This window comes from Marmota flaviventris, chromosome 16, assembly GCF_047511675.1.
Source record: "Marmota flaviventris isolate mMarFla1 chromosome 16, mMarFla1.hap1, whole genome shotgun sequence".
NCBI lineage: Eukaryota > Metazoa > Chordata > Mammalia > Rodentia > Sciuridae > Marmota > Marmota flaviventris.
The window spans coordinates 66,957,748-66,985,212 of record NC_092513.1 but is presented as its reverse complement, the minus strand read 5'-3'; the positions used below and the strand labels follow the sequence as shown (position 1 = coordinate 66,985,212).

Below are 27,465 nucleotides of genomic sequence, written 5' to 3'. Positions count from 1 at the left end.
CTCTCTGCACCTCTTGCAAACCTCTACAAATTCTTCTAGCTTGCAAACCAACCCCACAACCATCAATCCCCAGTCTTCTCCTCTGGACTCATCCACTACTTTTGACCCTGCTGATGAACCCCCACCCTATCGCCTGGCTCCAATAGGTTCTCACCCTCAACCTACTGCCCCAGCCCCTCCACTGTCTCCCCCACCTCAACAACCTGCTTTCTCCCCTCCAATTACTAGATCAAAAACCCAAACCAATGCCCTTCCTCAAATCGTTGCCCCTTTGCATGAGGTACCAGATACTGAGGTATCCCTCTACCCACTCACCCCTCTCTTCTCCTGTCAGTGCCCACACCAGGTACCACCAGGTCCTCTTACCAGCTAACCCAAAGCTCAAACTAGCTGAGGAGAGCCCTCGGACCCCTTTCTCAGATCTGGTGAAAACAGCCTTTAAAGTTGCTCTGTCATCACTGAAAACAGGTTACTAAGAATTAAAGTCCCTCACAGGCTTTTTGGGATATTCACTCCCGTCTTCCCCTCTGCTCCACTTGTTCTACTGCTCAAGTTTTCCTTGCTAGGGAAAATCCCAAACCCCTTTCCCATTATTCTTTTACATCACTCCTTCCTCACTCTCAGATCCACCGAGCTGCTCTCAGTCCCGCCTTCCCGTCTTCCCCTCCTTACCCAGGCCCACAGAAAAGTCTTAACTGACCTTCTCCAGAAATCTTCACCACGGCTGATTTTAGGACTTTCAGCAAAAGAATCTCTACAAAAGAGTTCAGTGTAGATAAACTTCCTATTTTCATGTTGCCCACTTTTACTTGGCCACTGGCTGGGAAAAATCAGCACTCCAGGTGCTGGACACCCCCTTACTAGTTTTTCGCAAAAATATGTAAACAAGGCCTTTGGCCTTGAGCTGGGGCTTCACAGTGATGACTACATTTCTAAGATAAAGGTGTTACCAACTGGGCTCCATGGTAACAGCTCACAGGGGGAGGAAAGAAAGGGAAAAAGAAGCTCCCCACTTCCCAGGTGTCCTTGAAGTGTAACTTACAAGGATTGTTTCAAAGTGTGAATAAAGAAGGGGTTAACAGATGGGAAAGAGAAATTAGAAGGTTCTAGGTATGGATTTAATAAAAGGAAAATGTGTTTCTGGATAAGAGAGTCTATTAAGTAAATAAGAGGGATTAAGCAAGTGATAAAGAAGGTCTGTGTACGTTGGCTATATAGGTTTAAGTAAGTGATAAAGAAGGTCTGTGTAAGTTGGTTATATACGTAAGTTTTTTGAGCAAGTAATCTTGAAGGAATTAAGCATTATACAACTATGGTTAAACAACAACTGTTATTTTGCAATATTGTAATATGTTATTTCTTTAAGAGCTAAACTTGATTAATATAAAAACATCAATGTAATTGTGGTACTATTACTCTTCTTTGTATATTAAATGTGCTCATATTTTCCAGGTATAAAAGTCATTAAGATAAAGGCTTTTAAAAAACATTATATCAAACTGTTGTTCTCCAAAAGGTTGCATGGTAATTTTAGGCTTGTAAAAATAACATATTGGAGATTTATTTATATAATTTAATGTTCTATAACTGGATCTGTTATCAATAAGATTAATATAAAGTTCTATACACTGAGTACAATTTATATGTAATATCATATTGTGTTAGCTAATATTCATGTGACATCAAGCAACAATATATGTAAATTTTATAAAATGATATTTAAGAAACAAAGATCAACTTCAATACTAGAACACTTTACCTAAGATTTATAAAGAGCCCTGCCTTACCTGAGATAAGGCTGTGCCTCCCATCTTACTACATGTTAGATGACTCCAAAGTAGGCCAGACTTTAGCTAAAGCCAAGTACTCTTAAATTAAGACTGGTGAAACTGAGTTTGCTGGATGTTTATGATCAAGACTTAAATTTAAATTAAAATGGCCAAGAAAACCAATATTTGGCTCTTACCCACTGAGTCAGTCTGAATCTAGGGAACAGGGAACTTCTCTAAAAGAGAGTTTTAAAACTCTGGGCCACATAATCTCCCGATCAGGGACATTAATGAGACCACTGGAGAATGAAAAGCCATTCAGCGCACTTGCTGTGAATAGGAGGGTCATTGGAGAAGGGAGACATCCCTGATGCTTCCAAGGGAAGCCACATGGTCAATCAAGACCTGGACCCATCCTAGCGCAAATGGCACTAGCAGAACTAAGAAGCTATTCTCAAGTTTCCCCACAAGTGACCCCTATGGGAACTCGGCTGACTCTTAACAATAGATAGAAACAAAGTCAATTTTGACCAGCTTGATCTTAAACACCTACCAAAACCAGTTAAACCAAAACACAGTCATTCCTGGGGGTAATGGAGGACAAGAACAGCTAGCAAAGAGGAGACAGCAACTAGGCCAACAGGCTCCATGGGGAATGTTCAATCAAGTATGGCCTTGGCTCCTCCCCCTCACAGGACCCCTATTAGTCCTCTTTATGCTTCTCCTAATAGAACCATGACTATTAAATTGCCTACAGAAGTTCCTGCAAGATCAGATACACAAATTCACCAACCAGCTAGTCAATCAACTACTTCTTTAAGACTACCAGCCCCTGATGCTCAAGACAGAGACGTATAATTCATGACCAACTCCTCTGGCTCCAGAGACTCTGCCCCCATCTAAAACCCTTCCTAACCCCTTTTCCAGTCTTTACAACCCCTTTTCCACTTCCTAGGAATGAGAACTACTCTCCAGCAGGTCAATTCTGCTTGTTCAGTCTGCTCTACAGTATCCCCACAAGGAAGCAACAAACCTAAACACCCCACACATCAGATGAAGAGCCACCAGCCAGGCAAAGACTGGTAGATCAACTTCACTCACATGCCTAGGCACAAAAAGCTTCTCTACCTACTTACTTTGATTGATACTTTTTCAGGTTGGATAGAAGCCTTCCCTACATCCAGGGAAACTGCTGACACTGCTGCCTCCATCCTCATCCAGCAGATCATTCCCAGGTTCAGATTTCCCACCTCCACCCAGTCAGACAGCAGTCCGGCCTTCACTTCTCAGGTTGTTCAACTAGTCTCCAAAGGCCTCAACATCACTTGGAGGCTCCACATCCCCCACCAACCCCAATCCTCGGGTAAGGTTGAAGGGCCAATAGCATTCTTAAGGATCATCTCACTAAACTTGCTATTGAACTCAGGCTCCTCTGGCCCAATCTCCTGTCCTTGACCCTCACCTGAATTCAGGCAACCCCAAGGGCCCCCTCAGGCCTTAGCCCCTTTGAGCAACTCTATGGGTGCCCTTTCTTAACCACCCAAAGCTTTCCAATCACTCCTCCTCCCCCTGTGCCTACCTGTCCTATCTCACACTTCTACACAAACTCCGAAGGCAACATGCAGACTGGTGCCTTCCTGCGCCATTCATTGCCTCATCCCCAGCACAACCACAAATCGAATTGGACCCTCTTCAACTGGGTGACTCAGTCTTACTTTGGGAACTGCATTCTTAATCGTTGGAACCTCGGTGGAACCTCGGTGGACAGGACCCCATAGAGTCATACTTACTACCCCGATTGTGACCAAGCTTTTAGATACTCCCCCTGGTACCATGTCTCCTGCCTTAAAAAGGCACCTGTTCCAAATGTCCAGTCCTGGACTTCCACCACGCCCACCAAACTCAAAATTTCTCACCAACCCTCTTCTTCTTTTACTAATCATTAATCTCTCTCAAGTTTCTATTCCAACCACAGATGGCACTTTAACATCCAAGCGACATGGCACCAGGATGACACCATCCGCTCTCAGTTTATGGGTCAAGGTGATTGTCCTTCCACTGGCTGCAATCGGGCTGTCACCCTTAACATTACTGGATTCAACCAAGCCACCTCCAATACTTCCTAGAGTCTCTACAACAGGACCAATAGCTGATACCAAGATCTCCTATGCTCAGAAATGGTTTGATGCTGTTGACAACCTATGGCTTCAAGGAACTTTTATGGACTTTACCCCTACCAAAGTAGTTGTTTATAGCCACTGGGTGTTATTTCTGGCTGCCCTGGTGTTCTCAGACCTGTCCCCCCAAACATTCCTCCACTTTCCCTTCTAGGTTCCAGGCTGCCCACCATTAAGCAGGAAGTAGCTAGAGGACTTTGTGCTGTCCCCCAAGTCACTGAGAAAAACAAAAAGGGAGGAATGTTAGGTGCAGGACAGGCTGGTCTGCAGGGCATGCCAAACAAAGTTAGCTGCAGGATGACCTAACCACTCAAACCCTCTGTCTGGTTCTTTTTTTTTTTTTCTTTTAAGAGAGAGTGATAGAGACAGAGAGAGAGAGAGAGAGAATTTTTTTTTAATATTCGGTGGATACAACATCCTTGTTTGTATGTGGTGCTGAGGATCGAACCTGGGCTGCATGCATGCCAGGCAAGTGCACGACCGCTTGAGCCACATCCCCAGCCCCCTCTGTCTGGTTCTTTATCACTTGTTTGCTTCAAGCCCAAACGCCCAAGCTCCCACTCAAGGCTGAACACTCAACCCCCCACTCAAGGCTAAACACTTAACTCCCCTTGTACGAACAAGGCAGCTTGCAGACCCAGAGACCCCATTAGAATTTGGCTATAAAAACTCCCTCCTGCAGGGCCCCTCTCTCTTGCTCTCTCTCTCTCCATCTCTCCTCTTCTCTTCTCTTTCCTCTTTCTTCTCTCTCTCTCTCTCTCTCTTTCTCCTCTTTTGTACTGCTGCAATAAAGCTCTCTTGGTCGCTCCAAGTGTTGTGGTCACTTTCCTTTCATCTTGCAAATTCATTATGTTTATAATGCCTGTAACATTTAAAATAGAATATATTGTTTGGCATAAAGTATTTTCTAAAACTCACAATCACTTTTAGAAGATTGTATTCACATAAAAGCAATTGATTTATGAATTTAATACCACATATCAAACATATATGGTAGTGTTTCCTCCAAAAAAATATCAACTAAGCAAGACTGGATACGATAGTCTCAACCTCTGTAAATATCAGTGCAATGGACCTTAATTCTGTTAAAATATTCTAATTCACACTGTTTACTAAATCAATTGGAATTTCCCTACAATTAAAAAAAAAAAGCTGCTTTATTAAAATCTCATCACTATGAACTGCTGTTCTCAACACCCTCTCCTACCTCACATCTTGTAAGGTGACCTGTAGATTTTAATCAACCTATGGAGAATTGTAGGTAAACCTCCTCTTTAAATTCAGAATTAACATTAATAAGCAAACTTTTCTCTTTGTAAAACAAACAATCTTGAGCATAAAGAAATCAATTTTGAGGGAAAGACAGCTCATTCACGATCCTTTCCTGGGGAGGAGCTGTGGAAGGTGGGCATGCTGGGCACACACCACAGACGCACCTGGTGCCCAATGGGAACCGGCTTCTCAGATCCTGTTCCTCTGGGGCCTGGCACTACCTGCCTGGGTGGCTCTGAACCTTCACACCTCTGAGGGCCAGAGCGGACACCCTGGCCTTGGGATGCGGACTGCAGGCCGGAGTGACTAATATGGTCAAAGCCACACCAGCTGCTGCCCAGGGAGACCTCAGAGCAGTTCCCTGTCTTCCCTGCAGCCAACGCCCATTGCTCAAGGCAAACACCAAGTGCTTTATGAGCACCACGGAGAGGCAGGGAGGTGGCCCTTTGTGTGGAAGGGCGGGCTGGGCAAGTTGCTGGAGAGGTCTAACTGGAGCCTGCGCCTCCTCCTGCAGTCAGCTAAACCCCGCGTCAGAAGTCAGAGGCTTCTGGCACCCACCAGCTCCCTTCCCTCCTCGCTCTGCAGGGACCTCTCCTTTTACACTGCCTTCTGGACGTGTCACTTCTGACACCTTGCTCTTTGGTTGTCTGCCCAGGAGAAAAGTGAATGGAAAACGAACAAGTGTTTGGAGAGTTGTCATGTGTTAACTGGGCTTACTGTAAAATGCATGTTTCCATCAAGGACACGACAGGTATTATGAGAGGGAACAATTCAAGTCATCTATTAACAACGGTAGAATGGTGGGAGTCAGCCGGACCCACAGGCCTTCTCTGTGCTGGGTGGCACTGTGAGGACAGAGCACTCTTTTGCTTGTGTGCACTGCCTGCTTTACCTCCCCAGGGAGTGGGGCACCTCAAAGTGGGGCTGAGTCCCAGGGCCATCTCTGCACTGCTGCGGGATGTGGACACACTGTGAAATCCTCGTCAAGACTGTCCTGATTTTTTAAAGTAGAGGTTTATTTTAAAAATTAATATTTTAAAAATCGTGTGTTGTTCTGAATATTTGCATTTTTTCAGGAAACATCTAGGGAGCATCAGCTGATGGGTAAGGGCCCAAAGTCCAGGGCACGGGGTATTGTTGCTGAGTGGTCAGGGCGCCGTGCAGGGGAGCTCGTGCCTCTAGCCAGGGAGGTAGGGCAAGCAGGCGGTGGAGGACTGGAGCCAGTCAGGAGAGCAGCAGTGACCTCACAGGAAGGGCATGGGTCTGGCAGCAGGTTTGGCATTGACAGGAGGGTGTGTGGAGGAGCCGTTCTTCAGCTGCGCTCTCGACCGTGTGGCCAGGAGAGAGAAAAACTCAGCCTTGAACGCGGTCTACCAAGAGCAAACCTAGGTTGAGCCAGGATAAGACACTGAGCGCCAGCTGAAGACCCTGACGACCCCCACGTGCGGGGAGTCACCCTTGGGGAGGAGCGCCACACGCTGGCGCGAGCGTACCTGGCAGCCCCTCCACCACCTGACCACAGCACTTCTCATTTACAAAGCGGTGAAGAGTTCAACACAGTAAGAAAGTCTGAAAGACAGAAAACACAGGAGTACCCACCTATTGATGATGAGATATACGCGCCCATTGACTTTGGCGTGACTGTGGCGAGAGGCAGAAGCACAGGATGCAGAAGGAGAGAGAGAGAGAGAAAGAGAGAGAGACGTTAGGCAGAGCAGTGTGGGGGCTCTCCTGGCCTCCTGGTCACAGTGCCATCGCCTGCAAGGGTTGGCGTCAGGAAGGACAGTATGAGCAGCAAGAGTGGCAGCAGCACTGCCAGACACACAGGAATACTGCTGAGGACACAGTGGCCCTGGCCACCGCACCGTCCGCCTCATACACCCGGGAGGACCATCCCTCAGACTTCTCAAGACAGCTTGTCAAAGGAAAGATGAAAGATTAAAGTTTGCTCCTTTCCCAGAGTTAAAAGAGTCCTACTAGGTAACCACAGTCAACTTATTTTCTCTAAGATCTTCTAAAATTTAGGTTCAAAAAAGACATTGCTTTGTTTCTATGTGCAAGACAATATTTTCTAATATGGATCATGGATATGTTGCAGTGACACAAGAGTAATGGGTCTCTAAGGAACTTTACTAAACTATTATCAGTTACACATTATGTAATCAGCATATCATTGCTATGCTATAACATCATATTATTGTTGATAGACAAGTGAAAAGACATTCCAGAGGTTCCTCACTTAGAGTTGATAATAGTTTCTTCTTGTGTACATCATAAAACCGTTTTCAGAAAGCTAACTTTGTAAAGTCTGTAAGGCTAAAGAAAACAAATTCAGCTTTGTACACACACACACACACACACACACACACACACACGGGGAATGGTTAGTTGGATTTTGATAGAAACAACACTGTTCTGGTCAATTTCATGACTGCCAGGGGTTGGTTATTCACAACTTGTGGGCCATGTTTTTTTTTTTTTTTTTTTTTTTTTGTAAAGCATCCAGAGAGGTGAGAGTACAGAGCAAGGCTTGAATCCTGACTCTACAAACAATTCTGTTTCTCTACCACTTTAATTTTAATTAAAATTGTTCAGGATTTGGGGACAGAAATACTTTAAGGTAAAAATTATTAGTGAGAAAAATACTGCAATATAAAAGAGTTGCTAAAATATTTATATATATTATTCAAAATTAACTTTTGGGGGCTTTTCTATTGAACTCTGCATGAAACCCCCAAATACCACCTGGAGTGAGTTCCTTAATTTCCCTAAGGCCCTTTTCCCACAGCCCTGAGAGTGAAATCCCATGAGCTGCAGTCTCAGGGCTGTGTTTATACACCCTCTTCTCGTTCTCCCAGTTTTCTTTACAATTCACTGGTGAGGGGACACTCAGGGTGAGGCCAAGCCACGAGGATGGGAAGTAGGATGGGGTGATGGTCCTTGAGGTCTGCTGTCCCTCTTGTCCTGTGAGAAGGGCAGGAGCTGGGAGGCTGAGGCCAAGGACACATGGGGCAGTGGCCCCCAAAGCTGCATAGTCAAACCCAGTGCGCACAGGGACAGGAAGCTCCGTGCAGCACTGAGTTCTCACTTGCGACCTGAATGAGCGAGAACACTGAGGAGCCACGTTGTCCTCTGCAAAACCATGCTCCTGAAATCTTGCTGAAAATCTGGAAGAAGGTGGCCCATGTCTCTATGTGACCAGGCAACAGAAGACCAAGGCACGTGGCAATGGTAAGGCAAGAAGAGCCCTGCAGTCTGGGGGGCTTTGATGAGAAGCAAGCGCTCATGGGAGGGACGTGAGGCATTTAGAGGAAAAAAATCTAAGCATGTGATCAGCAAAGACGGATGATGACATCTCTTCCACAAACATGCAAATCTTCCAAAAGGTTTTCTTAATTATTGGAAGTGACTTTTGAAAACAAATGGCCTTACAATTAAATAAAGCCAGTACATAGCTGGAGTTGAATATCTAATGCTGGTTTCACCCATAGTTATCACATCCATGTCAAAAAATTGTCCCGCTATCATTTCTCTAATTATTGACAGCTGTTAGTTTTTTACACGAGTACTCTTTCCAAATTTTAAAACTTAGTGTGATTTTTCCTGTCAGCAAGACCACCTATGGGGTCCCCAAACTTCTAATAACATCTTTATTTTTCCTAGTGTCTGATTATCACTAAAGGAAGTAAGTACACAGCACACAGGGATTCTGAGCCCCTGACCCCGCTCATGAGGTGGGAGATGGTGCAGGACATATTGGTGGGCGAGACCTCTTGGCCTTCCTGGTTGTTAGGATGGTGGTCAGGAACACCCTCAGAATGAAACAAAGTAAATCTTAGTTCAAATCAGGAAAGCAATCTACTGATCATAAGGATTATATCATATTTTCATCATTTCATAAAAGTGTTTCAGGTGTATCCATAATTCTAGCTCCTGTTATAAAGTGTTGGAAGGTTAAAATTTCCTGAGAATAGAATGAAATCCTACTTCATTTGCTACTGATGTGCTCATTTCTCCCCTTGAACTCAAAGAGCTAAAGGGAATTTTCACCTGGGGCTGGAATACTCTTTTTTTTTTTTTTTGTACCAGGAATTGAATCCAAGGGCACTTAACCAGCAAGCCACATCCTCATCCTGCCTCAGCCTCCTGAAAGGCTGTGATTACAGACCGGCGCCACGGCCGGCTCTGTGTACTCCCACTCAAATAGCACCTTTCTCCCTTTGAGCTCAGCAAGTGTTTTCTAGGGAACTGAATCACGGGCCACACTGGAGCCCCTGAGGAAAAACACCATTAGCATCCATCAGGAGGATGCTTGTCATTTTCCTGTGGCGGGATGGTGGCTTCCACAGACCTTGGTAAGTGTGCTCTGTCGACCATTGTAAAGCGCTGACCATCACTGGAAGGGAGAGCAGCAGCCCAGGTTGGTCCCAGGGTTGCCTAGGGACGAGGGAAGCACCTCTCTGGCGGCTCACCTGTAGATGGTGTTGTCCTCCTTCCTGGGGATGGACTTGAGGTCTGTGAGTTCTAGGAAGCGGTCGTGGAAGTAGTGGAGGTGCAGAATGCACACCAGCAGGAAGGAGGTGGGGATGAAGATGCGCGTGAACAGTTCTGCCACAGTGAACTGCTTCAGGCCCAGATCCTCTAGCCTGGAAGGGACAGAGCAAGAGCAGGAACCTTCTTAGCAGCGAGGACACCGTCTCCTCCTCCGCCACACCAGTCTCTTTCTCTCACCACTGGCTGCACCCCTCTCCCACCCAGTCCACCAGTCCAACCCGCCAGCCTTCACAATGGTCCATGTAACCTGGACGGGGGCATCTTCCTCAGTTCAGCCTCAGTCCCTCTTGAATGGATCCTTTAGTATCTCTGGATGCTGAAGTACCTCCAGAACTCAGCTTTGAGTCTCCTCTCTAACTGTACCCTCCCCTGGTGATCTCACCTAGTCCCTGGGTTTGTACACCAGCTGCACGCCCAAGACCAAGTGTCCACGATGGTACGGCCTTCTCCTGGGTCCTCTCCTACCCAAATCTCTACTGCAGCATGCCTGCTCATAGGTATTTCACATTTGATGTTTTCAAAACTGTTCTTTGTCTTCCTCTTCTTTGTGAAGCTGTTCTCCACCTCCCTGACCCCCATTCCTGGTCTTCCTCGGACCAGTAAGTGGCCTAACGGTGGACCCTGCATGAAATCCAGAAGTTGGAAGTCCCTGATTCTCTCCTTTACATCACAACCAGGGCGTCTGCTTCAGCCTCCTCTGTACTTCCCAAATCCGCCTTTTCTGCCATCTGTCTTTGCCACCTTAGATTCCAGGTGGACCATGGTCACTTCTCCCAGGACCACGGCTACTGCCTGTGAACTGTCTTATTTCTATTTGCGTTGCGCTTTCTGTCAGTCAAGGATCTTTCAAGACTTAAAAAAAAAAAAAATTCCAATAAGAGGAAGATAGCAGCCACCTGCCCTGAGCCAGCACCCCTCCCCTCCCATTCCTCCTGGCTCCCGCAGGGAGCTTCCTTCCCCTCCCTGAAGGCCCCAGGCCAGCCCTCTTCCCCCTCAGGGCCTCTGGCAGGAGTGCTCTGCCCGCAGACCCAGCTCAGTCCTCCTGAGAAGGTGTCTCTGATCAGCATCAGGGTCAGAGGAACTCAGTGAGGCAGGCGGGGCCTCTCCGCTCAGGCTCCCCTCCCTGGGCCTGCTGTCCCCTTCACACACTCATCATCCCCCACCCTTCACCAGCTGGGGATGAGCTCACCCACTGCAAGGTTTTCATTTTCCTTCTGCTAGAATAGATGCTGCCTGGGCGCGAGGGCCCTTCTGGCTCCCTGCTGCATCTCCAGGCCCAGGGCCCCTGGCAGAGGGGGCCTGGAGGAGCCTTGGTGAACACACCCTGAGCATGGCCGTCTAGCCCCGTGGGGAGCCTTTCCTTTCAGAGCTCCTCCTTGCCACTCAGGACACAGTGGCAGCATCACCTTTTGCCAAAATCTTCCCTAAAGGTGTTTTTTTGAACAATATGCATTCAAATCACCACCCTCTCCCTCCCTCCCGTCACTTCCACATTCCATTGTCACCCAGATCACTTACTTTTCTTTTTTCAATCCGGTCATGTTTTGCCACAGGCCTGGGAAGTTTTCAAATTGATATGTGTATATAAAGATAAGCACCAGCATAGTGTAAATAACCACGGACATCCAAAAATATTTTAGAATTTTCCTCCACCATTCATAGTGCACCTGGGAATTAGACATTGAAAAGCCAAGGAGATGAAGAGCAGTTAGAGGAAAACCCACAAAAGTATTTGGTTTCTTTAGGACAAATGATCATAGACAAAAAAAAGGGTCTGAAAATACAGTTCCTTCATTTTTAGTTCTTTCACATTTTGTTTCTTATTTCAGTTGGTGGATCTGGGGGAAAAGCTCTGATCCCTGTTCTACTGGCCCTGCGGCCTTCGGGAGTCTCAGGATGCAGTGTTTGATTTCAGCCATGACTAGTGTGATCTGTTTGTGGGGTTATAACAAGCAAGAGCTCTACAAGGAGGCTCATCTCTTCCTGGGATGGGTAAGGGAACTGAGGTCAAGCAAGCCGTCCACCCACCTGGTACAAGGCCACACAGAACAGGAACAGCACCATGTAGATGATTTTGTACATGACGATTTTGCCCTCGAAGCTGACGAAGAAGAACATGCCACCACACACGTAGATCCAGTACTTGATGAACATGGCCACCACCAGGTTGCCCAGCACCTTCATGATGTCCTGGTCTTCGTCCTCGTCCTCTTGCTCCTCCTCCTGTGCTTCCTCCTCCTCCTCCTTCTCTTTGGGCTCTCCTTCCACCTGTATGTCTTGAAGGTCCTCGTCTGAAAGGCAGAACACGACATCATTATCCTTCATTGGTTATCTGACCAGCACCTCACTTTGGCCGTGTGACATTCATGAGACATAGGAGCATGCAATTTATGAGTTACTATATGATTTAGGCTGTTCTGTTATTTAATCATTTAAATAACTTAAAGTTTAAGAGTTGAAGCCAAATATGATCGATTTAAATTAGATTTACAGAACGATTACAGTTTAAGGCTAAAGCAATTTTATGTATTGGAATTAAGAACACTTCATCTAGCTTTAAAATTCTGTAAGATGCAGGATTCATCTCTGGGTTAGCAAGGATACCTATATTTGAGTAATTTATTCAAACAACCAGTAACTCAGAGTGCAATCAGACCAATGGTTGATCTCAAATGAACCATTTACCAAAATCAACTGGTTGATCATTGTGCTAAGCACACATTGGAACTCATATAGCAAGATTTGAGCCTTGTAGACAGACTTGTTGCTGGAAAACACCTCGGTGATTAGGGCTAGTTATATAAACATGGCGGCTGGCCTGTTTCCTGGCGGTGCCTGGGTTAAGGTGCAGCCCAGCTGCTGTGAATGCTAACAGCTGGGGTTGGTCCAGAGCTCTGAGGGCAAGTCCTTCCCAGTTACCAACACAGCAGGCCCCAAACCACAGGGATGCTAAAAGAAGCTGTCTTCTTCCCCCCACTCCTCACTCCCTCCCTTTCATTTACTTGGTTGTGTATTATGTTCAGAAAAGGAGAAGATCTGAATTTAGACAATGCCAGTCAGTTTCTAGGTTCCATTTTCATTGTCCTTGGAGAAACCATGCAATTTTGGGGACCCTTAGTTTCTTCTGTTGGGAATCACTTTGGGGAGATCAAATGAACAGTTTTTAAAAGGTCTCTGTGAACTCTTGTGTGTTCTTTGAAAGTTACACATTATAATGTTGTATTTATCGATTCAAGTTCAAATCTGGCTTCCATTAATCAGGGTTTGTTTTGGTAATGGCTTTATTGAGATGTAATTCACATACCACGCAATTCAGCCACTTAAAGTGTATCACTCAAGGACTGGGTGTAGCTCAGTGTGTAATTTCCGACGTATTTGGGGCTCTTTATACCTTTGCTGAGCTCAAGAAGTTGCCGTCACACCCTGTCCACACAAATTTACCTTTCTCTTCATTTTCCTGACTTCCAATTTTGACTTCAGACAGAAGAGCTTCCTTTTCCTGAAGAGCTTTCTGCTCTGTGAGGTGCTGCCTCAGCAGGAGCCAAAAGGTGATAGTGAACAGAATCTGGGACCAGAGAAGAAGCAGAACAAGAATTAAGCACAAATCTGCAGCATAAACACACTTCTGCAAATACACCGTTTTCTGCACTGTCCCAGCGGGAGCACGACAAATAACCACCATGGGTGGGACGGTCAGTGTGCCTTTGGGTTTGACAGAGCCGCTGCTGCTCTGCAGTGGGGACTCTCAGGCAGTTGTCCAGGGCCAGCAGAATCTTCAGCACTGTGTGGCCCTGGGAGGAGAAGAGCCAACGAAGGCACGGCCACCTGGCAGGACAGCAGCGCCGGCACCTGGGTCCCTCCTGGGGCTTGTCCTGGAGTGTCTGCCCGAATGTAAGGTTGCTGCCAAGTGAGGGGAGGGTCACTTCTCCTGTGACACACCTTTGACCCCCATAGTTATCCTTAAGAATGCTGCAGATGGGAAAAGAAAGTTCACCCCAGAAAACACGCCCCTTATTACTCTCACTCCCTCTGGTGCTGAAGCAAGAGGGGACCCCTGCGCCCACACTACCTATCAGCATTTTCCTGAGAACTGAGGGAAAAGGTGACCCATGCCTCACTCTTAGGGAATCTGGAACTTGGTTCCTGGTAGGGTTTGTTTTGGTAATGGCTTTATTGAGATGTAATTCACATACCACACAATTCACCCACTTAAAGTGTATCACTCAAGGACTGGGGTGTGGCTCAGTGTGTAATTCAGTGGGTTTTGGTGTAGTCACAAGGTTGTATGACCACTGTCGTAGTTGTAATCGATTTAGTTTTATATATATGTGTATGTGTGTGTGTGTGTATATATATATATATATATATATATATATATATATATATATATATATATATATATTTTTTTTTTTTTTTTTTTTGATACTGGGGATTAAACCCAGTGCCTCACTCATGCTACACAAGCACTCACCACTGAGCAATCCCTCCATTGAAAATTATCCAATCTCCTCAAAAAGAAGCACCCGAAGAGGGACCTCCTCTTCTTCCTGTGACTCTAGCCAACCAGGGATTTCCTTTTTGCTGTATGGATTGGCTCAACCTGGACATTTTAAGTCAAGGCCTTGTGTAGCCACCTCTCTCAGCAGTGTAGGTGTATCCTGTTGTGGCACGCATGGCCCTGCGTTCCTCCTCCTTACTCCACACTGCTCCACGCACGGGTGCACGCTCTGCATGCACACGCGTGGGCTGATGGGCACGTGGACACTTTGTTTCATAGCTGTGATGGCGAATGCTGCCTGACTACTCAGGCCTGGGTTTCTGTGCGCCTGTGTCTTCCATTCTCCCAGGTGAGGGCCTCGCCCTGGAATTGCTGGTCTCATGGTGATTCTATGTTTGACTTTTTAAGGAAAAATGAATGCTGAACGTTTTCCAGGTGCTGCACCAACTTACATTCCCACCAGCAGCGCACACGTCCCGTTTCTCCACGTCCTCAGTCACACCTGTTGTCTTTTATTATAGCCTTCCTGGTGGCTGGGAGTGATAGCTCTCATAGTAAGCTTTTTTGTTTGTTTGTTTGTTTTTTACATAAGAAGGCTTTATTTGCAGGGGAACAGGAATTTAACCAAAGGGCCCAGATCCCATGTCATCAGCAGCCTCCTCAGACTCCTTCTCGTCTCTCCTCTCCTCTGCTGCAGCAGGAGCTGCTGAGCCAGGGGTGGCACAAACAGCCACAGCCACAGCCCCTCCACGGGCACACTGGCGGTTTGCCAGTACCGGGCTAGGACAGTGTTTTGCCATGCAGCTCACTGATGACCTTGCTGAACAGGCCATCATCCACCTTGAGGCCCATGCTCTCTAGGATCTTCTGATGTCCCTGGTGCAAGGGAGGAGGTGCCCCTGAGGGTGGCCAGCAGATAGGAGTGACAAAGTGCATGTCAGCGGTGGTGGACTGGCCTCTCGTGTGCACCCTCGGTGTGGCAGGGAGCCTCATCGTAAGCTTTTAATAAATATTTGCCAAAGAAATTAAAGAATTAAAAAGGCAAATGAACAAGTCATAGCTTTGTGAATATACTAGAACCCACTAAATCGCACACTATTTTTTGGGGGGGGGGATTCTGGGGATGGATTTTCACTTAGGGTAACTGCCCATTTCACTCTCCGTGGGGTGTTCACATGAACAGGCAGCAGGAAGTCCTCCTGAGCATGACCAGGACCTTAGGAAGTCAAGAGCCAGACCACCTGCGATTCTGAAAACCTGGCATGAAAATCCTGGAGGGCGCCAGGAGTTGACTACGGCCATAAACGGAAAGGAATCTGCTTCTGTCACCTGTGTTCAGAGAGGTCAGCAGCAGTGAGGCCAGGTGGGGCACCTGTGCTGGGGAAAGCGTCCTGGAGGCCAGGCTTTAGAAGTGGGGTCAATGCCATCTGGGGGCCAGGAAGAGACAGGCTCGGGAAGCTGCAGACCATGCTGTCTATCTGGGGGCCTGCAGAGCTTCTAGGATGGAGGCCTGATCCTTCCTTTCTCTCCTTATGCACACCCTGACTCACCAGCACTCTGTAAAGTGTGCTTAGAAAAGTGTTTGGAAGACATCGTTATGTTGGAGGGTCAATGAGCCTGTGTCATTAATGTCTTGGACAAAATCTTGCTTTTTCCCCTTTTTTTAAACCCCCAGTTTCATTAAAATATAAATACAGATCCTAGCTTCCAGGAATTAGTGTTTTTTTAAAAAAAATTATTAACAAATTTAATCACCAAACAACATTTCCCTTCAAAGAATTGTTAATTCTAATTAGCCAGGAGGGAGCTCAGCTAGGGAGCTGGTGCTGTCTGTTGTCTTTGAGAGTCTGAATCAGGTTGTATGAATTCACACAGTCAGAAGGATGCGAGTTTGAATTTCTCTATGATCTTGAATTTCTCTTATAGAAGACAACTGGATTACCCGTGGAGTGAGCTGTGCCTGCGGTTGGGAGGAGCCCAGGGAGGAGGTGGAAGGAAAGCCCCCAGGTAAAGGTACTGGTAGGAGGCTCTTCCACAGGACCAGCAGGGACAGAAGTGGAGTGGGATGAGTGACGGGAACATCTGGCCCACACACAGGAGATGTTGTCTCACCTCTCCTGCGGGCTTGCACCTGTCAGGAAATTTTTCTTTTACACACTAGCCTTTTGTCAAAAACTGTTACAGGATCAATCTCTGCCCAGTCCAGTCAGCCCCTGTCTACAGCCAGCTGCCTTGGATAGGGGGTGTCTGGTGACCTTCACATGGTAGCTCCCGCAGAAGGTGAAGTTCATGGGCGGTACCTCAGCCCTCTCCAGAGACAGAGATCTTCCTCATCTTGTGGAGAGCACCCTTCAAGGTTCATGGAATGTTCAGACCTGATTGATTTACTACCTCAAGACACAGTCATCGACCAGAGATGTGTATGGCACCTGAAAGAATGATCAAGGCTTGCCGTTGGAGAAAAATGCCCGTTTATTGAGGCAGCTCTGCATATTTATAGAGCCAGGGGTGGTCTGACAGTTGGCATGGGGTGCTTTTTGATTGGTGGGTAAGGATCAGGTAAGCCATCAGGGCTAGTCTGATTGGTGGGTAAGGATCAGGTGAGCCAGCAGGGCTCACCATTGGACAGCTCTTCTTGGGAGATGGGGAAGTTAGTCTTTGCAGCCGGGGCGACTCCCAATAGCACCTACCATTTTGTTAACAAAAAAAGATTATAAATGGGGTCTCCCAACCTTCTGAAATAAAAACTATTGAGACAGCCAGTGAAAATAAATGAGTCAGGAAGAGATTATGAATGTCCTGACCACAGGTGAAGGCAAATCAGTAGAGAGAGAGAGAAAAAAAAAAACAAGTGTCATATTTAATTTTTGCTACTAAGAATGTGTGTTAGGACAGGATTGGAGTAAACACATTGTTAATAATAGATGCTTGTCTAAAATAGCAATGTGCTAATAAGTCAATTTTACAAATTAATAATCTATCCAAGAAAATCCTCTAGCCCCTGGAGATATTTTATATTGTATTTTTCTGTTCACATTGTATGTTCCTATTTTCATATCTAATTGCTATCATATGCTAAAAAGAGCTTATACTCTAATTTTTCTGAGTAGAAAGTGCTGCTATTTATAAGCTAATAACATGGTGTACTACATGTTAAATTACAGCAACCTCTCAGCAATGTAAACTATTTCTCACAGGTTTGTGTCTGTTAATTTCTGCAAAGGAGTGATTATCTGGAGCCTAGTGTTATAAGGTTTGCTTCATGTGATGATCGTGATTAGCGCAGTTCTGTTTTCTTGATTTTCCATTCACTTACCTTTGAAGCAAGCTCTCCTGGCTCTTTCTTTTCTAGAAAACCCGGGACCTTTTTGATTTCTGGAAGTTCAAAGCTCCAGATGTACTGCAGCACCAACAGCAGGTTCCCGTAGACAACCATGAAGGGTGAGCTGATCATGGCGTACTTCCTCCTGTTGCGGATCATCCACAGGGCGCAGGACCAGATGAGCAGCACGAAGGTCAGCCAGCTGTGGTAGGTGATGCTCCAGGCCTGGGGTGGAGGGAGGCACCGTGAGCGCAGGAGAGCACATAGTGGACTGAGGGGGAGAGGCCGACCTGGGCTCAGGCGCAGGGCAGAGGCCAGGGAGAGGCACTGCGAGGGCCCTGCCCGAGAGCCTCCAAGGCAGTCAGAGGCCCTACGTGGTGCCAGCGTGCGCCCTCTGCCACCAACCTCTTCATTTTCACCCTATTTTGCAGCGTCACAAACAACTGTAAGGAGCTATCTAAAATTGTTAGTAAAAATACATGATTAAAATTAAATTAAAATTTATTAAAATTAAGTTAGTAACTGACAACTACAATGGTCTGAATTATTTTCCTGAAAATATTCTTACGCAAGAGCGTTCACCAAAGATTAGGTGACAGCTGCCACGTTTGCACTCTATGCACACCGAGTGAATTTGTATTCAGTAGTGTGTTTGAAGCCTCACATGCATACACACTCATACACACACACACATACACTGTGCCAAGCAGATAGAATGTTGCCATTTTTGTATGATCCAGGAAAAAAGATATCATAATTGCAGATTTTTCTCCCCCACACTGTACTCATTTGAGAGGATGAAGGAAAAAACAAGTTAGGAGGTTCATTAGAAGATGTCCTGGCTGGGCAGGTGCACATGCCTGTAATCCCAGTGGCTTGGGAGGCTGAGACAGAAGGATCACAAGTTTGAGGCCAGCCTCAGTAATTTGGTGAGGCTCTAAACAACTTAGTAAGACCCTGTCTCAAAATAAGAAATAAAAAGTGCTGTGGATGTGGCTCAGAGGTAAAGAGCCCCTGCATCAAATGAAAGAAAGAAAGAAAGAAAGAAAGGAAGGAAGATAGGAAGGAAGGAAGATAGGAAGGAAGGAAGGAAGGAAGGAAGGAAGGAAGGAAGGAAGGAAGGAAGGAAAGAAAATAAAAGAAAGAGTTAGTTCTGGCCTTTTAATGCCCAGGCAGTCCACTCTGGGTTTCCGTAGCTAGGAAGAAGAACCCATGTTGTGCTGTTTACCATGCTGGGTTTCAGGGCAGTTGGGCCGTTCGGCCTCTGCTTTATATTCCTTAGTCAACACGTGACTCATCTCACGGGCTCCTTGGGCCTTTGCCTCCACCTGTGATCCAGAAGTCACAGAAGCCGGGCTCTTTCACCCAGCAACACTGTGGCTGCACTCAGACGGAACACAGCACCAGAGAGGGGCACACCTCGAAGAAAGATCTTGCTGCGTTTACAGCAGGTTTTTTCCCTACTGAGTAATAACACGTGTATTCAAAGCTGCTTTTGTTTTAGCTCTGTTTCTTTGGGGGGAAAAAAGACAAACTTACATAACTCAGAGAGAAAAAATAGTACCTTTTTGAGTTCAGAACTGTAAATTGTATTTATTATAATAATTGATTACTTGATGTTTAATGATCAAGAAATTTGCTGCAATTTGAGAGGCAGATATACATAAATTGTCAGAAACCAGGCAAAGGCCCTGAATTCCACTTCAAGGGTGGGGCTAGGCTGACGATGGTAGCACCTGACTGTCATCCTAGCTACCTGGGAGGCTGAGGCAGGAGGATTGCAAGTTCTGGACCAGCCTGGACAACGTAGTGAGACCCTGTGTCAGTGGTCAAGTGCCCTTGGGTTCAATTCGCCGTGCAGAAGCAGCAGTGACAGGTGTGTGGGGTGGAGCACTGCGGCTCCTGCCTCCTCTCCCTGCCCAGTGTCCTTACTGGAAGCTGCCGGTTGCCCAGGAGCTCGTCGCTGCCTGGCAAAGCTGTGTCTGGGCGTGGTTTCCCCAGAGCCATCAGCGTTTTCATTTTCTGTCACTGCAGGTGGCATGGGGTCTCCCCACTGACCATAGATTGTGGAAGAGTTGCCTCTTAAATAGGAGCATTCAGTTTCTCAGAACTAAATCAGATTTTCCAAGAAAGTTTTGTTTTTAAGAAAGAGAGTGACCAGAAGCCCTTCATCCTCTGTTAGCAGAGGCGCTGCTTCTGAAGCTGACAGGCTGGGGACCAGGTGACAGCGACAGGCGTCAAGGACCCTGGCACCTGGAGGAGGCTCTAGGGGCCCTGGGGGTGACTGCAGCCCAGATGGAGTGGAGCCTCCCCTCGGCCAAGGAAAGACGTGCCTCTAGATAGAGAGGGTGTTAATATTACGGAGAGGCTGAGAGAGTTGAAGAGGACACAGTTTTGCAGTCTATGGTATAAAAATCCCATGAAAAATGAACGCGGCCAACCACTGTCAACCCGGCACTGGGAAGACTGAACCCCAGCCTCTGGCAGCACCACTCACACGCACCATCATGGCGATGAGGGCGCAGATGTAGCTCTGCTTCATGATGAACTGGAACACGGAGACCATGGCGTGGACCTTGACACTCCTTTTCTCCTCCTGGCTCCTTTCCTCCTCAAATTCTTCTTTCTCATCCTCTTCTTCCTCTTTCTTCTCTAGATGGACAAACACGTTACGTAACTCTCCATGCCAATGCCCGACATCTGTGTGAGTGTCCCCAGGGGCAGCACTCCTGTGACACGGCCTTTAGGTGAGACTCGAGGGGTTGTTCCCAACTAACAGAGCCCCTAGAATTCTCACCATTCTGTCAGCCCTGCTTGGCCAGGGCCAAGGCACCCAGCACCCAGCACTCGGTGGGAAGACCATCTCCACAAGGTGGGCAAAGACAGACCCTAACCTGGCCCTGAGCTCCCTGCTCCTGTGTTCCTGCCCCGTGGATGCCCTCCCCCGCATGTGGTGGGCTTCCAACAACAAGGCCACTCCTGAAGACTCTGGTCTAAGTCGTGGCTTTTGCTTTGGACGCTTTCTTTCTAGATTGAAAGGGTGACAGATCCCACTCTTGTTCTGAGGGAAGCCAGCCCCAGGGGTAAGTGCCCCTGGAGAGCCCTGGGTGGCGAGCACCTGAGGTCTCCAGCCAATAGCTACACAGCGGGGCTTGGACACAGCCCCCCAGGGGAGCCTCCAGCAAGATGGCAGCCCCTCACTGCAGGCTCAGGAACAACCCCAGGTGCGGGAACCAGCCCCTCACCCCCGGACCCTGACCCAGACAGGCTGCAACACTAAATGTGTTAAATCATGAAGCAAATGTCCTTCCTTTTTGTTAAGTTAAGTGGGCTGCACATAAATAGGACTTCTAGCAGCAAGAAGAGAAAGCACAGACCCTTGAAAACTCAGGGACCACCTACACGCCCGTGCACGACCCTGAACGAGACATGCGCCCTGTGTGGCTGGTTACCTGTCGAGTCCTCGGAGGGCTCCCACCGGTATTGGGGGGTGGAGTACAGATCAGTCTTGGCGGGGCCATTCTCTAAGGGCAGGCTGGGGTGGATGGTGTGGTAGTCCACAGGGTTGCCATTCACCGTCACAAGCAGACCCTGCAGGGAGCATGGGGAAGGACACCTGTGACCACAGGGTGGGTTGCAGTGTGGACCTACTTCCTCCAACCCATCCTCCATGCACAACCCCCAGTGACAAGCTGACTGAAAGCCAGGTGCCACGGTCAATGACACGTATTTTAGCAGGAGGAATCAGGTACCATCTCTCCAAACCTGATCTCAGAGTGACCAGGTGAAATGCACACCTCATGGCACTCCTGTGAACAGTGCGATGCACGCCTTGTCCTCAGGATAGCCTACAATTGTCCAGGGGGCCTTCCTGGTCTGGGCTGACCTCTTCAGGTTCAGCTCTTGCCACTGCCCACCTCCCAGCCACCCCCGGTTGTGTGGTCCTTCATGCCTTCCCTGCCCAGCCCAGAGAGTGGGTCCTACCCACTCTCCACACAGCTCTGCACAGGGCAGCTGCAAAAGTCCTTCTGGGCCCAGGTGACACGCTCCCTGCTGGGGTCTCTACCCAACTGCAAGGCTGAAATTCACTAAGTGCCAACACTGGGATTTTCCCCGTCTGTCACTGTGGCATTATAAGTTCTGAGATAAACATATAAATACACGTATGTGTATCTATGAACATGTAAAACTTCCTTTTTAAAATTATTTAATAATTAGTAGAGCTACAGAACAAAATGCTTAAAACACAACCCCGCAAGCAAGGCTTTAAAAAAGTCTAAATATATTTTGTATTAATATATCCAATCTCATGAGTCAATATTTCACAGCAACAAATCAGATATAATTTCTGCAAGAAAAAAAATTAAAAGCATACAGAGGTTTCATGGATCTTTAAAATATACTGAAAGGAGGTTATTTCATTTGTCACTTTTAAATCACTCACACACACAAAAAGGGTAATTCTAAAGAGGTACTAACATCAGATGGTTTGTAGTCGTCTTGGGTCATGGATAAAAGCTGCAAAAAGCAAAGCAGGACAGCACGTTAGCAGGTGAGCAGAAGCTGACCGCGTCCACAAGGCCCCACACCCGCTCTCCAGCCCGCCGAGTGCTAGTGTGCGTGGAAACTGCCATGTGAGTACAAAGGGCCACTGCCCGAGCTGGACACTGCTCATCATAACCATGTTGCAGCATCTGAAGTTTGCTTAGGACCCTGACCACAAACAGCCAACTGTGAATCATGCACTTTCAAAAACGACCTTTTTCAAGTGTTCTGTTCTAAGAGAATACACTGCTTAGGCTAAGCTCTGGAACCCTCTGGGACATCTGCAGAATCCTGAAACTGCTTTCCAAGAAATGCAAGTTTCTTACTACAAAACAGTTAGATGTATACTGAGATTTGAGATTACTTTGGGTTTATAAATTGTCAAAAAGGAAATCATCATGATATGACCAATCTTTTAACTGCACTAGTGCTAGGTGACTGGGGCTTCCCCAAACAACAAATAGCACGGCGATGAGGTAGTTAGGTTTTGGAGTCAGGACTCCTCTGCAGTCTTGGAAAGCTCGAGGGTAGGGGGAGATTATGTGGCGTCTGCCACTGTCTCACACTAGAAATTCAAATTGAGGCATGTTAAAAACAATTGTTTATTTATCAACTCAATAAAAATTGAAAAGCCCATTATATTTTAAGAAAATTGCTCAAATAGCTTTCAGACACCATTTTTATTTTAGAAGGCCATATACTGAAAAGACTGTCGCGGTTCTGTACTTTGACACATCTCTTCCACGTCTGGTTCACAGAGGGCCTCTGGGTTTCTGCAAGTGCTTCTGCTTTTGTTCTTGTGTGCTGTGTTGCTTGGGTTAGGGTATCAAGAAAGCTGACCTCACAGAAGCAGGTGGGTAGAAGAGCAAGGGGCATTTAATAGTCTCTGCAGATAATGAGGAGAAGTCCTCTCCCGAGCAACACGAGACTCAGCCAGTGGTATTTTCCTGAGGGTCCTCACAGCGTGGGCCTGGAATTACAGTGGAGTGTTCTTCCCTCTGCTGTGAGGACCTGAAGGCACTGGCTGCACCAGAATGGCCTCTTGCCCCTGCCTGGTGCTGCCAGCCACAGGGTCCCCAGCTCTACCAAGTACTGACCCCATTGAGTGACATTCGAAGAGCACATTAAATATTTAAATAACATTGAGATACTGTGTAACATTTCAAAAACATGTGTGTTCAAAAGCCATTTCAAAAAGGACTCCTCCAAAAAGTCCTTAAATATATTGTTTTCAAAGTCTCATTGATGGACACAAGTTTTCCAAAACTTGATTTTTTTTTTACTCAAATGTTGAAGTTTTATAATTGGCAACAAACTCTGCCAGTTATTTGCCTTGAAGTGACCTGCTTGCTTCATTAACTTGCAAGTAGTTATTTGCCAAATATCCGGGTCTGACCAAGCAGGTCTGTCCATCACTGCCCCGTGGAGTGGAAGTGTGCTCTGGGGACAGCTGTCACAGTGCATTGGCTGGCCTGGGCTTTCCCTCTGTCAGTTATTAGGTGGTTTGTGGCACATCATGCAGACGGCCCATTTTGTCACAGAGAAAGACGTGTGCTTCATGCTTGAAACTGAACAAAATTATCATGGTCCTTCGTTACCTGACAAAGGTGACACCCCAGAAGCACACTGTGAGGCCTTTTCTTGCTGTGTGAGCATGTAAAGGGTTAATCTCACAAACTAGACACACTTGGCTGCGATGTTCAGGGTGTCGCTCCTGGGCCACATGCCTGTTCATGATGTCACTGTGCACGGCAGACACCCCCAGCAAAATGGTGTGACTTAGCACACAAGGAGCATTCTGATAGTCTGTGCAGACAGTGAGGAGGACTCCCCTCCAGTATGACCCCAGACTCAGCCAGTGGTAGTTTCCTGAGGGTCACAGAAAATGCGCAGCTAAAATGTGGTGTGAAAGACAAAATGTGGGAAGGATGGTGGCCCTGCAGGACGGGGTGCTGCCTGGTAGCCACAAGCCAAGGGGCGCCAGGCCCAGGATTCCACGGGCGTCCCCTGGAGGACAAGCCTGCACGCTGAGGCTGCACCAACTGACTTGGTCTTACAAGAGTGCTGGTGCACACCCGCGTGAGCAGTGCTGGGCCATGACCCACAGCCATGTCTTGGGAACAGGGTGTGTTGGTCATCACAGTCTCTCAGAGTCACAGTCCTGTCTGTGGACCTTCAGTGCCGGGGACATGATGACGTGCCATGTGGCTGGAATTCACTCCTCTGGCTCATCAAGGACACTCAAGCACGTGGTTGGCCTCAGGGCCTGATGGATGGCCGCCGTGTGGGCGGGTCTGTGCAGGCCCTGACTGTGCCCTGGCAGGGCAGCCTCACCCCTGCTTCTGTATCCCCAGGCAAAGCTCCTCAATGTAGCACAGAACAGGCGTTCCGTGCCCTTGAGGACTCCTCCCAGGGCTCAGCATCCCCAGAGGCCGAGTCCTCACTCTGGAAGTGGGGACCGTCCTCTGTGGCTGTCCATTGTTTAGTGGGATGGACAAGATATTCTGGCACAACCAGAAAACCGTGTCCCTGAAAACCCCCAGATGTTTTATGCCTTCCCCACAGTGCGGTCAGTCCTCCCGGCACCTCCTGTCCTCCCGGCCTCTCAGCACAGGACAGGCACGCTGACAGCAGGCCCAGGGTCTTAGGGAAACCCACCTGCCACCATATACCAGAGCCCCTCCTCTTCTGGCATGCTTGGAAGCAAAATGCTGACCCCGTCAAGAATGATAAAGGACCTGTCTCCACAGCACTGCAAACGGGCGTTAGAGCAAGTCGACGCAGCACTGACGGAGTTCAAATGGCCAGTCAATGAGCAAAGGCGTCTGAATTACGTATCACATGTAGCAGCCGTCGCGGGCGTTCTGGGGGCTACCCCTGTGACCCACTTTTCCTTGTCCATACACACAGCTGCCTCAAAGAAGGGAGAGGTGTTCACCACACATGCAGGGAGCTTTGGGTCTTCTCCAGGAGGTTCTTGAGTAACAACTGTGGCCGGCTGCTCCGTGGAGTGACATTATTTGCAATGATGTATTTCAACACTGAAACTTTCATTCTCCAAAGCCACAGTGTCCTTCCTTACTTTTAGTTTTCTTTAAATATAGAGTTTAAAAATTAGGAGCATTCTTTCTTTGTAGAATTGAAGCAGTCCGAGATGTGGTGCTCTCATGGGGTCTAACGGAACTCAGGTGTGGAGTGCTGGTCCCTCTCTGAACACAGCTCTACCTCGAAGTCCCCTGACTCAGGCTGTTTTTAGGCGCGACCTGAGCTGACATCTGCTATGTGAGGTTCTCGTTCAGCAACAGAATGCACCCGGGAGACAAGTCCCAAGCTCACCTTCCTCTCGTCGGTTGGGTACTGGGCAGCATACCACAGGCTCCGCTTCCTCTCCGCAGTTTTCTGGTTGGAGCTGCAAACCAGGGATCTGTCCTCCTCCTTGGTCTTCTCGTCCTGCACCTGAAACAGCCACAGAGACAGATCTGCCTCTGTTATGGTGTGGATGTGAGGTGTCCCCCAAAGCTCACGGGTGAGACATGCAAGAAGGTTCAGAGGAGAACTGATTGGGGTGCTAGAGCATTAAACCCAACCAGTGAATTAATCCCTTGATAGGGATTAATGGGGTGATAACTGAAGTAGTGGGGTGTGGCTGAAGGTGGGAACTGGGGCGTGGCTTTGGGGTATATATTGGTGTCTGGCAACTGGAGTCTCTGCTTCCTGATCATCATGTGAGCTGCTTCCCTCTGCCGCACTCTCCTGCCATGAGGTCCTGTTTCATCTTGAGTCCCGAGGAGTGGAGCCTGCTGCCTATGGACTGAGACCTCTGAAACTGTGAGCCCCCAAATAAATTTTTTGTCCCCTAAAATTGTTCTGGTCAAATCTTTTAGTAGCAACAGCAAAAAAGCTTAGACAGCCTCCGAAGCAGATCTGGGTAGCCTGCTTTGTATCTTTGCCCCACGTGATTATTTTTCAAAGTTAGTGTATACTCTATGGGATTTGATCAACACACTCTTAAAAACCACAAAAACGCTCTCTGGTACTTGACAAGAATGTCAAAGTGGTCCCTGATTCCCACGACACCACACGTCCCATGACATTTCCCGGTGTGAGCACCCCGGCTTCTCAGTGTGGACCTGCATTGCACTAGAAACAGCTGTGCTCCGGGGCCGAGCCTTCACGAGAGGGCAGGGCTGCTGCGTGAGCCAGCCCAGGGACCTGTCCCTAAGATGGTGTTGACAAAGGCAGGTCCTGCCGACGCTCACAGGTGGCATCAAGCAGGAGCACATCTAGTGCCACAGGAGCACACCTGTGGCCCTGCCTGATGAGGCGCCCGCTGGCCCTGTTAGTGGTGGTGCACAGGACGGAGTCAGTGTGAGCAGACAGCCGGTGCTTTGGTATGTTTTCCCAACAAAGGCGACCCCACAGAGGGGACACTAGCACATCACCAACCCTGGAGTGGGGAGTGTGGACATAGCTTTACTGCCCGACATAGGGTTCCAGTGTGCCAGACAGAGCACCTGAGGGGAGCAGCCCCGATCCCTGGCCTGCAAGGGCTTTATGCAGGCAGTGCCTGGCTTGGGCGGTTCTGCTGCCAGCTCAGGGGCTTCACAAGGGGGCTGAGACGGGCACCAGCAGGGATGGGGCTGTACCATGTGTTGCGTGCCTTAGGCTAACAGTGGGTACCCAACCACCACTGGTTTCATTGTGTGACAGTGTCCAACAGACGGCACATGATATTCAGCACTACATACAATGGGCTTGTAACAGGTGATTTTGCCCAGCTCCAGGCTAACCTGCGGGTTCTGGCATGTCTAGATTGGCTGGGTCCTGCAGGGACCTACAGCTTCTCTGACTCCATGGCATGTCTGCTTGTGAGGCCTCCTGGGGGCAACCCTGTGGCAAATGCAGGGGCACCGGACACCTGACTCTCAAGGTCTGCTTCTCTCTAACCCCAAACACATCTGATGGGCCTTTACCTGGGCATGTACTTCAGGTGGCTGGCATTTTCCACAAGGTGTGCCAGGTCATCTGGAACTCTGATATCATCAGAGCCTGCCCTTGGACACTGCCCAGTGAGAAAGGCCTTCCCCGGCCACTGTGTGTACTGACCACCTGGAATGTGGACGCTAGCTTAATCCCTGTACTCCGTACCCTCCAGGCACAGAGGCTTGGTCACTGCCATTGCCTGTGCACGGCGGCGGGCTTCTCTCCCAGCACTCTCTGCCCCTCGTTCCCAACAGCCCAGAGTAGCAACAGCAGAACAAGAGCAGACCTTTGCCCTGTACTGCGTCCTCCAGAGACCACAGGACCACAGGGAAAGCTACAGGCGCT

At 48.0% G+C, this 27,465-nt stretch overlaps 1 protein-coding gene across 3 annotated transcripts in view; it reads right to left on the bottom strand.

The window, feature by feature from the left end:
* Window positions 1-27,465, bottom strand: part of Piezo2 (piezo type mechanosensitive ion channel component 2) — a 347,771-nt gene that overhangs the window by 84,823 nt on the left and 235,483 nt on the right. For 2 of the 3 annotated variants that reach the window (XM_034637375.2, XM_071602748.1), the window contains exons 9-18: window positions 25,474-25,593; window positions 22,072-22,110; window positions 21,045-21,183; window positions 20,096-20,244; window positions 17,587-17,817; window positions 13,214-13,337; window positions 11,801-12,063; window positions 11,291-11,439; window positions 9,691-9,864; window positions 6,818-6,859 (exon numbers count right to left, since the gene is read on the bottom strand). In XM_034637375.2, coding sequence (XP_034493266.2) covers window positions 6,818-6,859; window positions 9,691-9,864; window positions 11,291-11,439; window positions 11,801-12,063; window positions 13,214-13,337; window positions 17,587-17,817; window positions 20,096-20,244; window positions 21,045-21,183; window positions 22,072-22,110; window positions 25,474-25,593 — 1,430 coding nt within the window. The remainder of the gene's footprint in view (window positions 1-6,817; window positions 6,860-9,690; window positions 9,865-11,290; window positions 11,440-11,800; window positions 12,064-13,213; window positions 13,338-17,586; window positions 17,818-20,095; window positions 20,245-21,044; window positions 21,184-22,071; window positions 22,111-25,473; window positions 25,594-27,465) is intronic. The other variant, XM_034637377.2, reaches the window with a different exon arrangement.